A 12,071-nucleotide genomic window follows, 5' to 3' on the forward strand; every position below is an offset into this window, starting at 1 on the left:
TCTCTCTCTCTCCGGATTGGAAAAACACCGAAAGGGATGGAAAGGAAATGCAAAAAGAAAAAAAGAAGGGCAGAAACAAGCCGGAGAAAAGAAGGCAAAGCACATCCTCCACGTGAAGAAAGGGGAAAGGCAAGGGAGAAAATAATAATAATAATAATAATACATCACACAGTCCTAGACACTTGGGAAGTGTTCGACTTGTGATTTTGTGATACGAAATCCAGCATATCTATCTTGTTTGCTGTTTAATAATAATAATAATAATAATAATAATAATAATAATAATAATAATAATAATAATAATAAGGACAACAAAAGACTACAAAAAGGCCTTTGACTCACTCCCACACAGCTGGATCATCAAGTGCCTGGATGCCATTGGGATTTGTAAAAACAAAATCCAGCATATCTATCTTGTTTGCTGTGTCATAATAATAATAATAATAATAATAATAATAATAATAATAATAATAATAATAAGGCCTACAAAAGACTACAAAAAGGCCTTCGACTCACTCCCACACAGCTGGATCATCAAGTGCCTGGACGCCATTGGGATTTGTAAAAACAAAATCCAGCATATCTATCTTGTTTGCTGTTTCATACAACGTCGTTGTGTCAATAATAATAATTGGGTTCACCTGCTCTCTTGAATGATTCTATTACCATGGCTCAATATGATACACTCCTGGGAGTTGTAGTTTCCTAAGACGTTTCACCTTCTCCACACTGCAGAATTAATCCAGTTTGGCACCACATGAAACTTCTTTGTCTCTATGCGATTTAGTCTTGGGAGTTGTACTTTGACAAGTTAGCCCTTGTAAAACGACAACTCCCAATACTCCATAGCAGTGCATCGTGGCGGTTGAAGGCAGTCAGTTTATACTGCAGAACTGATGGAGTTTGACTCCACTTTAAAGGCCACGTCTCAATGCTATGGAGTTGTGGGAGTTGTAGTTTCACAAGGTCTTTCCACTCTGCAGAATCAACTCAGTTTGGCACCACCTGAAACTTTTTTGTCTCAGTGCGATTTAGTCCTGGGAGTTGTACTTTGACGAGTTAGCCCTTGTGAAACTACAACTCCCATTGCTCCATAGCAATTCAAGGCAGTCAGTGTACGCTGCAGAACCGATGGAGTTTGACTCCAGTTTAACGGCCACGTCTCAATGCTGTGGAGTTGTAGTTTCACAAGGTCTTTCACCTTCTCCACACTGTAGAATTAACCCAGTTTGGCGCCAACAGAAACTTCTTTGACTCAATGCAATTTAGCCCTGGGAGTTGTAGTCTGACGAGTTAGCCCTTGTGAAACTACAACTCCCATTACTCCATAGCAGTGCACCATGGCAGTTCAAGAGTGCATTTACACTGCAGAACCAATACAGTTCAACTCTACTTAACAGCCATGTCTCAATGCTGGGGAGTCATGGGAGTTGTAGTTCCACAAGGTCTTTGCCCTTCTCTGCCTCACCAAACTGGAAATCCCAGGAGTCTGTCACATTGAGCCACAAAGAGCATTCATTCCACAGTGTAGATGCTCCCAAAGGAGGGTCAAGCTGCATTAATGTGATAGCGATGCATCCGCACTGTGGAATAAATGCAGTTTGATCTCACTTTAACTGCCACGTCTCAATATGATGGGATCCCGGGAAGTCGTAGTTCTCAAAGCTCTGCCCAAGAGAGATGGTGCCAAACTACAACTCCCAGTTTCCCATTGAACAGAGCATTGGCTGTTAAAGTGGGGTTATACTACGTTCATTCTCCAGTGTAGATGCACCTGGACCTTGCAAAACTACAGCTTCAAAGGATCCTGTAACACAGAGCCATGACACTTAAAGTGGATTCAAACTGCAGTCATTCCACTGTGGAGATGCACCTGTGTTATGCCTGCCTTGAGTCTTGTGGAGAGGCAGGTAAGGGGGGAATGGCTGTTGTTGTTGTGGTGGTTATAATTGTTGTTGTTGCTACTCCTTCCCTCCTTTGCTCTTCCCTGATTCCCACCTTTCCCAAAAGTCCCTGGATCTGCCTTCTCAGTGTATATTTTATTATTGGTTTCTGTTGTTGTCCTTTGATGTTTTATATTTTATCATTGCTTATTTTGATTTTGCTGTAAGCCGCCCCGAGTCCCCTTCAGGGGAGATGGAGGCAGGATATAAATAAACTTATTATTATTAATATTATTAATATTATTACTATTATTATTATTATTGACACAACGACGTTGTATGACACAGCAAACAAGATAGATATGCTGGATTTCGTTTCACAAAATCCCAAGTCGAACACTTCCCAAGTGTCTAGGACTGTGTGATGTATTTTCGGATGATGCTGCAGATCCCAGTAAGGTGGCCTTTTGCAGTTGGCAGATCGTAATTTTGTCAATGCCTATTGTTTCCAAATGCCGGCTGAGATCTTTTGGCACGGCACCCAGTGTGCCCATCACCACCGGGACCACCTGCACTGGTTTCTGCCAGAGTCTTTGCAGTTCAATCTTGAGGTCCTGAGAGCGGCTGAGTTTTTCCTGTTGTTTTTCATCTATGCGACTGTCACCTGGGATGGCAACATCAATGATCCAAACCTTGTTCTTTTCCACAACTGTGATGTCTGGTGTGTTGTGTTCCAGAACTTTGTCAGTCTGGATTCGGAAGTCCCACAGTATCTTTGCGTGTTCATTTTCCACAACCTTTGCAGGTTTGTGATCCCACCAGTTCTTAACTGCAGGGAGGTGATACTTGAGGCATAAGTTCCAATGAATCATTTGGGCCACATAGTTGTGCCTCTGTTTGTAGTCTGTCTGTGCAATTTTCTTACAGCAGCTGAGGATATGATCAATGGTTTCATCGGTTTCCTTGCACAGTCTGCACTTTGGGTCATCAGCTGATTTTTCGATCTTGGCCTATTATTATTATTATTATTATTATTATTATTATTATTATTATTATTATTCTCTGGGTGCCTCCCCAAACTACAACTCCCAGGGCATTGCAGAATCAAGCAAGAGGTGTCAAACTGCATTCCTTCTCCATTGGAGATGCATGGAGAAAAAGCAGCCCAAAGGTACATCTGCTCTGTAGAATTAATGCAGTTTTGGCACCACTTTTAACCTCCCTGGGTCAGTGCTATGGAAGTCCTGGGAGCTGTAGTTCTGCAAAGACTTTGTCCTTCCCTGCTTGGGAATCCTGGTGCATGGGCCAACTAAAACTCCCAGAGTTCCTTAGAATTGAGGCAGGACATGCATTGGTTCGTTCTGCGGTGTCGGCCCTGCCGGTGAGCAATGTCTTGCAAGCTAATTGCATCTTGCAAAAAAACAGCCTTGCCAATATCACCCTCCGACATCATTTTTAGAAATTGCTCACCTTGCTTTACCCAGGAATCAGCAGGAGCCTGGCCCGGCTTCCCAGCATTTCCCCCCTTTGCATCTGTCGGGAGGGATTTGATTGTGCTTTTCCTGCATAAAGGCAGGAGGAGGTTGGGCTGGATGGCCTTTAGAAGTCCCTTCCAATGCTAGGATTCCATCATTGTATCTTATCCATTACAGGAGACAGGCAACCTCCTTAACAACTTGTATATGCACACACATACATTTGTGTGTGTGTGTGTGTGTGTGTGTGTGTGTGTATATATATATATATATATATGAGTGATGGCATCACGGCGACCCACAAAACAACAAAACTACAGGCCCCCCAACCTCGAAATTTGACAACACAACCCATCATCCACGCCTCTAGGTTGATACAACAAAAAGATAAGAAAAATAAAGTCCTACTTAGAGGGAGAGCAATAATTGTTTTTATCCCATTGCTGCCAGTTTAGAGGGCTAATCTCTGCCCACTTGGTCTCCTAGCAACCCACTCAGCCCAATGTTAATAAAAGAATAAAAAATAAAATAAATACAAATAATACAATAAAAAATAATAAAAAACACTAAAAAATTAATACAATAAAATACTATAACAAAATAACTAAAAATAATACCACAAAATAATAAAATATAATAAATAAAAAAGATAAGTTACAATAAAATTAATTAAAAAATACAAATAACGTCAAATAAAAATTCCACAACAACTTTTAACCAATACCACCACCACTTTGCCACAGCAACGGGTGGCCGGGCACAGCTAGTATATATACAGTATATATATATATGGACACGCATATGCGTATAAACACAAATACATACTTACACATATGTGTATATAATTTTATGCATGTATGGGCACACATACATGCATATACACACAAATACATACTTATGCATCTATGTATGTATGGACACTCATACATGCATAAACACATAAATATATATAAATATATGCATGCATGAGCACACATATACACAAAAATACATACTTATACAAATGAGCACATACACATATGGGCACATGTACATGCATGCAAAGACACACAGCAATATATGCTTTTACATATATGTGTATGTATGTATGTATGTATGGAAACTCACACAGGCACAAACATGCAAATACATACTTATAAATGTATGTATGTACGGACACATACATATGCATATACACAGAAATACATATTTATACATGTGTGTATATGTGTACGTATGTATGGACCCATATACATGAATATACACACAAATACATACTTATAAATATATGTATGTATGGACACACATATATGCATATACAAACAAATACATTATAAGTATGTATTTGTTTGTATATGCATATATGTGTGTCCATACATACATATATTTATAAGTATGTATTTGTGTGTATATTCATGTATATGGGTCCATACATACACACATGTATGTACAGTATGTATGTATGTAAATGCATATACACAGAAATACATACTTACATGTGTGTATATCTGTATATGTATGGAGACACATATATGACATATACAAAAACATACTTATATGTGTGTATATCTATATATATAAAAGGGTAATGAAATTTCGGTCTAGGATAAAACAACAAAACTACACATCCCAGAAACACTAATCTTGGCAGCACAACCCCTCATCCATGCCCCTACGTTCATACAACAAAAAGCTCCAGCTACTCCAGAAAACGGCCAGGCTTTGAGACTGCAAGGCTATTCACTGCTATTCCACCTGGCCAACAAAGGATTCCCATAAGCCACAGCAATGCGTGGCCGGGCACAGCTAGTAGGTATATATGTGTTCCAGGTTCTCTCTGCTTTTCCTAATATCCAAATTCTTCCAGTCTCATGGTAGGAACACAAACTCGGCAAAGTCCTTGCTCTATCTATCTATCTATCTATCTATCCAGATTCTTCTTCCTGTGTATCCAACCTTGTCTCAAATCCAATCCAGTGCAAACTCTGCAAAACCCGTGCTACATATGTATGTGTGTGTGTGTGTGTGTGTGTGTGTGTATACCCTATATATATCTCCTGCCTATCTGACCTTGCCTTCTCAAACCCATCCCAATGCAAACTCCACAAAGCCCTGGCCATATTCATTCCAGATTCTTCCTGCCGTCTTGAATCCATCCAAACTCTGCAAAGCTCTTGTCCCTTCTCATTCCCTTCCTTCCTTCTTTCCTTCCTCTCCTCTCCTCTCCTCCCATCCTCTTCTCTGTGGGGTTTTTCTCTCCAGGTGGATCTGAGGATGGGAAGTGGGTCTGGGTGCCTGCCAGCCCCTAATGGCCTTGTTATTGCTTGTTATTGGGGGGGGGGGGGGTATTGATGGAGACAAGGAAGGCCTCCTGCCTCAGGGCAAAGGGGCTCTGAACTTGGGCCTCCTGCCCCACATCCCGGCCCCTTCTCTGGGCCCAAGGAATGGCCTGTTTGGGCTTTGGGGAGAGAGGTCTGGGAAGGGGACTGGGGGGGGATTTGGGGGGAGGGGGGTCTCAGTGGAAGGAAAGGAAGGGAAGGAAACCAAAGGAAAGGAAAGAAAGGAGGGAAAGGGAAGAGAAGGAAAAGGGAAGAGAAGGAAAAGGACAGGAAAGGGAAGGGTCTTGAGGCCCAAACTCAGTCCAGGACTGGGGCTGGCCTTGGGGTCTCAGTGGGCATGAAGGGGGAACGGGGAAGGGAAGGGAAGGAAGGAAGAAAGGAAGGAAGGAAAGGAAATAAGGAAATGAAGGAAGGAAGGAAGGAAGGGAGGAAAGGAGGGGAAAATATAGGAAAGAAAGAGAAGAAAGGAGGATAAGAAAGGAAGGAAGGAAGAAAAGGAGGGGAGGGAAGGAAGGAAGAAAAGGAGGGAGGGAAGGAAGGAAGGAAGGAAGGAAGGAAGGAAGGAAGGAAGGAAGGAAGGAAGGAAGGAAGGAAAGGAGGAGTAAAATGTAGGAAAGAAAGAAAAAGAAGGAAGGAGGTTAAGAAAGGAAGGAAGGAAGAAAAGAGGGGAGGAAGGAAGGAAGGAAAGGAAGGAAGGAAAAGGAAGGGAATGGAAGGAGGAAAGAAAGGGAAGGAAAGGAGGAAAGCAAAAGGAAGGAAGAAAAGGAGGGAAGGAAGGAAGGAGGAAAAAGGAGGGAAGGAAGGAAGGAAAGGAGGGGGAAATGTAGGAAAGAAAGAAAGAAGGAAGGATGTTAAGGAAGGAAGGAAGGAAGGAAGCAAAGAAGGGAAGGAAGGAAGGAAAGGAGGGGTAAAATGTAGGAAAGAAAGAAAGAAAGAGAAGGAAGGACGGTAAGGAAGGAAGAAAAGGAGGGAAGGATAAGAAAGGGAATGGAAGGAGGGAAAGAAAGGGAAGGAAAGCAAAGGAAAGAAAGGAGGGAGGGAAGGAAGGAAAGGAGGGAAAGAAGGTAGGAAAAAAAGAAAGAGAAAGAAGGAGGGCAAGAAAGGAATGAAGGAAAGAAGGGAAGTGAAGAAGGAAAGGGAATGAAAGAGCAAGAAAGGAAAGGAAGACAAAAGAAGAGAGGAAAGGAAGGGAAAGGAAAGAAGAAAGAAATGAAAAAAAGGAAAGGGAATGATTGTGAGGCCCAAATGCAGCCTTGGAGGGACCTGAAATGATGCTTCTTCCTCCCCTTCTTCCCATTGAAACACCGGAAACGTTTGCATTTTGGGGTGGGGGGGGGGTGGGGGTCTGTTTTCAAATTGCCTGCTGATGCTTTTCCACCAAACCCTTTGGGAGAGATACAGTGCTGTATAAATAACAAATAACAACAACCTGGTGCAGTTATTGCAGCCCGACAACACTTCAACTGCCAGGTCTGTTTCCTGTGAAAGCTTAAGGTTTGTAATTCCAGGGTGTTATTTATAAACAACAACAACAACAACCACAACAACAACAACAACATCCATGGGCTGTAGCTCCTGACAAATACACAGACAGACCTTGTTGGGAGGTCGACATATCTTCACTCCGCCCTTACAAAAACCAAACAGGGGCCCAGATGCCTCTCTCAGTGAAGAATAGAAAGTGAGACCCCCTTGGCTGTCCCCATGGAGGGGGCCCAAAGGGGGGCTTTTTCCCCATTGAAAGAGAGAGAGAGAGAGAGGCCCAAAGCCAGCCTCACATACAGGCAGACAGGCCCTGCTGAAAGGTATCTTCACCCCCCCCCCCCCATAACAACTAAATAGAGGCCCAGAAGCCTCTCTCATTGAAGAGAAAGAGGTGAGAAAGCGAGACCCCCTTTCCTGTCCCCATGGAGGAGGCTCAGAGGGGGCTTTTTCCCCATTGAAAGAGAGAGGGGGGGGCCTAAACCTGGCCCTGGAAGGACTTCCAGCCCGACAATAGACAGATCTTTTTACGACATTGATGTATTTTCCTCCCCCTCCTTATAAAAAACCAAACAGAGGCCCAGAAGCCCCTCTCAGTGAGGAAGAGAAAGGGAGGAGGAGAAGACCCTCGTTTTCTCTCCCCATGGAGGCCCAGAAGGGTCTTCTTCCCCATCAAAGAGAGAGAGGCCCAAACCCAGCCCGACAAACACCAGACAGTCGAGGTATCCTCACTCCCTTGCCCACCTTTAAAACCAAAGAGAAGACCCCCAATGTAGTATTTTCCCCCTTTAGAAGCAGACCCTTCCCATCCCCAATGTAGACGAGGCGACAAGGAGACCCCCCCCTTTCCCACTCTCCATGGAGACTGGAAAGGGTCTTCTTCCCCATCAAAAAGAGGCCCAAACCCAGCCGGACAAACACCAGGCAGACCTTGTTGCGACCTCGACGTGTCACCACTCTCCCCCTCCCCTTATAAAACCAAAGAGAAGACCCCCACTCTGACCCTTCCCTCTCTCAAAGGAGACGAGGAGACCCCCTTCCTCTCCCCATGGAGGCCGGAAAGGGTCTTCTTCCCCCTCAAAGAGAGAGAGGCCCAAACCCAGCCCAACAAATAATAATAATAATAATAATTTTATTTTTATACCCCGCCTCTATCTCCCCAAAGGGGACTAAGGGTGGCTTCCATGGGGCCAAGCCCGAATAAAAATAATAGCGATATAAAACACAACAATAGACAAACACCAGACAGATCTTGTGGCGACGTCGAGGTATCCTCACTCCCTTGCCCACTTTTAAAACCAAAGAGAAGACCTCCGATGTGGCATTTTCCCCCCTTAGAAGCAGACCCTTCCCTCTCCCAATGAAGGGGAGAAAGAGGGGAGAAGGAGACCCCCGTTTTCTCTCCCCATGGAGGGTCTTCTTCCCCATCAAAAAGAGGCCCAAACCCAGCCCGACAAACACCAGACAGTCGTCGAGGTATCTTCACTCCCTTGCCCACCTTCAAAACCAAAGAGAAGACCCCCACTCTGGTCTTTCCTCCCCATAGAAGCAGACCCTTCCCTCTTTCAAAGGAGACGAGGAGACCCTCCTCTTGCCCTCTCCCAAGGTAGGCCCCAAAGGAAGGGTCCTCTTGGCCATTCCAAATGGAAGACCCCCACTCTGGCCTTAACCCCCCCCCCCCCAGAAGCAGACCCTTCCCTTTCCCAAAGAAGACAAGAAAGAGGCGAGAAGACCCCCTCCCCTTTTCCTCTCCCAATGAAGACGAGAAGGAGACCCCGACATTTCTTCTCCCAAGGTAGGCCCCAAAGGAAGGGTCTTCTTGGCCATCCCAAATGGAAGACCCCCACTCTGGCCTCCCCCCCCCCCCAGAAGCAGACCCTTCCCATTCCCAATGAAGACGAGAAAGAGGGGATGAAGGAGACCCTCCCCCTTTTCCTCTCCCAATGAAGACGAGAAGGAGACCCCGACATTTCTTCTCCCAAGGTAGGCCCCAAAGGCAGGGTCTTCTTGGCTATTGAAAGGCGCGCCATCCCAAACAGAAGACCCCCACTCTGCCCCCCAAAAGCAGACCCTTCCCTCTCCCATTGAAGACGAGAAAGAGGCCGAGGAGACCCCCCCCCCTTTTCCGCTCCCAATGAAGACGATGTCCCAGTGTAGGCCCCAGAGGAAGGGTCTTCTTGGCCCTTGCGAGGCGCGCACCCCCTCCCCGTTCTCCTCCCCCCTTCCCTCCCCCCCCCCGGTGCCGCCCCCTCCTCACCTGCACCCGGGGGGCGAGAGCGAGTGGAAGGTGGAGAGAGAGAACATCTCCGCCCGGTCCGCCATCTTCGCAGAGAGAGACAGACAGACAGAGATGGAGGCCGAGGATGGATGGAAGGGTGGACGAGGCTCTTCTCTCCGTGTGGCCTCCTGAGGGGGGTCTCTCTCCCTCCCTCCCTGTTTCTCTCTCTCTCTCTCACTGCGGTTTCTGCTCCTCCTCCTCCTCCTCCTCCTCCTTCAGGCTCCTCTGGGTCTCGAGGGAGGCGCCGGGATCCGCCGCAGCCATGGCGCACCCGCACCCTCCTCCTCCTCCTCCTCCTCCGCCCCAGAAAAACACCGGAGGAAGGAAGGAAGGGAGGAAGGGAGGAAGGAGAAAGGGAGGGGGAGAAAGACAAGGCGATGCGGAAGGGGAGGGGGAGGGAGGGGGAGAAGGGGCAGACACAGGCAAAGGGACCCCCCCCCCCCCTTAAAGAAGTACGACGTCACCGCCAGACCCTCCTTTGGGGGATCAAGGGGAGGCGGAGGAGAGAAGAGAAGAGAAGAGAAGAGAAGAGAAGAGAAGAGAAGAGCCTGCTTCCCTTCTTTCCTTCTCAAGCCAAAGCCGAGGCGAGAGCAAAGCTCGGGCGCTGTCCCTCGAGGAAGGTGCTGAAAGAGGGCGCTGTCCGGGGCTGAAGGGAGAGAAGGAAGGAAGGAAGGAAGGAAGGAAGGAAGGAAGGAAGGAAGGAAGGAAGGAAGGAAGGAAGGAAGGAAGGAAGGAAGGAAGGAAGGAAGGAAGGAAGGAAGGAAGGAAGGAAGGAAGGAAGGAAGGGAAATGCAAGCGAAGGAAGGAGGAAGAGAGGGGAGAAAAGGACAGGAGGAAGGGTGGAAGGAAGGAGGAAGGGAAGGCAGAGAGGAAGGAGGGAGGGAGGGAAGGAATAGGGAGGGAATAGTAAGAGGGAGGGAGGGAAGGAGGAAGGGAAGGAAGGAAGGCCAGGAGGAAGGAAAGGTGGAGAGAAAGAAAGAATAAGGAGGGAATAAGGAAGGGAGGGAGGGAAGGAAAGGAGAGGGAGGAAGAGAGGCAAGAAAAGGACAGGAGGAAAGGAAGGCTGAGAGGAAGGAGGGAGGGAGGGAAGGAGGAAGGAAGGGCTTGATGGGAGGAAGGAAAGAATGGATTGAAGGAAGGAAGGAGGAGAGAGCGAGGGAAGGAATAGGAAGGGAAATGCAAGCGAAGGAAGGAGGAAGAGAGAGAAGAAAAGGACAAGAGGAAGGGTGGAAGGAAGGAAGGACAGGAGGAAGGGAAGGCGGAGAGGAAGGAGGGAGGGAGGGAAGGAGGAAGGGAAGAAGCAAGGAAGGGCTTGATGGGAGGAAGGAAAGAATGGATTGAAGGAAGGAAGGAGACAGAAAGCAAGGGAAGGAGGAAGGAGGGAGGCAAAGAAAGGACGAGTAGATGGATGGAAGGAAGGAAGGAAGGAAGGCCAGGAGAAAGGGAAGGGAGAGAGAAAGAAGGGAGGAAGGGAAGGAGGAAGGAAGTGCTTGATGGGAGGAAGGAAAGAATAGAATGAAGGAAGGAAAGAGGAGAGAGCGAGGGAAGGAAGAGGGAGGGAAGGAAAGGCCAGGAGGATGAGTGGAAGGAAGGAAGGAGGGAAGGCGGAGAGGAAGGAGGGAGGAAGGGAAGGAGGAAGGGAAGAAGGAAGGAGGGGCCTGATGGGAGGAAGGAAAGAATGGATTGAAGGAAGGAAGGAGGAGAGAGCGAGGGAAGGAAGAAAGGGAAGAAAAGGAAAGAATGAAGGAAGGAAAGAGACAGAAAGCAAGGGAAGGAAGAAAGGGAAGAAAAGGACAGGTGGATGGGTGGAAGGAAGGAAGGACAGGAGGAAGGGAAGGTGGAGGGAAAGAAGGGAGGAAGGGAAGGAGGAAGGGAAGAAGCAAGGAGGGGCTTGATGGGAGGAAGGAAAGAATGGATTGAAGGAAGGAAAGAGACAGAAAGCAAGGGAAGGAGGATGGAGGGAGGGAAGGAAAGGATGGGTAGAAGGAAGTGAGGGAGGGAGGAGGGAGGAAAGGAAAAAAGGAAGAAGGAAGAAAGAGTTTGATGGGATGAAGGAAAGAATGGACTGAAGGAAGGAAAGAAACAGAAAGCAAGGGAAGGGAGAGGGAGGTAGGGAAGGAAGGAAAAGCAAGGGAAGGAAGAGAGGGAAGAAAAGGACAGGCGGATGGGTGGAAGGAAGGAAGGACAGGAGGAAGGGAAGGTGGAGGGAAAGAAGGGAGGAAGGGAAGAATGGATTGAAGGAAGGAAAGAGACAGAAAGCAAGGGAAGGAGGATGGAGGGAGGGAAGGAAAGGATGGGTGGAAGGAAGGGAGGGAGGGAGGAGGAAGGAAAGGAAAAAAGGAAGAAGGAAGAAAGAGTTTGATGGGATGAAGGAAAGAATGGACTGAAGGAAGGAAAGAAACAGAAAGCAAGGGAAGGGAGAGGGAGGTAGGGAAGGAAGGAAAAGCAAGGGAAGGAAGAGAGGGAAGAAAAGGACAGGCGGATGGGTGGAAGGAAGGAAGGACAGGAGGAAGGGAAGGTGGAGGGAAAGAAGGGAGGAAGGGAAGAATGGATTGAAGGAAGGAAAGAGACAGAAAGCAAGGGAAGGAGGATGGAGGGAGGGAAGGAAAGGATGGGTGGAAGGAAGGGAGGGAGG

The 12,071-nt window shown here is 47.1% G+C and overlaps 2 protein-coding genes across 2 annotated transcripts in view; one reads left to right on the forward strand and one right to left on the reverse strand.

The window, feature by feature from the left end:
* Positions 1 to 9,655, reverse strand: part of mapk8ip2 (mitogen-activated protein kinase 8 interacting protein 2) — a 47,139-nt gene extending 37,484 nt beyond the window's left edge. The window contains exon 1 of the mRNA XM_062981266.1: positions 9,416 to 9,655. Within this exon, the coding sequence (XP_062837336.1) occupies positions 9,416 to 9,480 (65 nt within the window). The 5' untranslated portion in view covers positions 9,481 to 9,655. The remainder of the gene's footprint in view (positions 1 to 9,415) is intronic.
* The window catches only part of LOC100551841 (C-type lectin BpLec), a 520,120-nt gene that overhangs the window by 10,893 nt on the left and 497,156 nt on the right, over positions 1 to 12,071 (forward strand). The gene's annotated exons all lie outside the window — the stretch shown is intronic.

The sequence above is a fragment of the Anolis carolinensis genome, chromosome 5, assembly GCF_035594765.1.
Source record: "Anolis carolinensis isolate JA03-04 chromosome 5, rAnoCar3.1.pri, whole genome shotgun sequence".
NCBI classification, from domain to species: domain Eukaryota; kingdom Metazoa; phylum Chordata; class Lepidosauria; order Squamata; family Dactyloidae; genus Anolis; species Anolis carolinensis.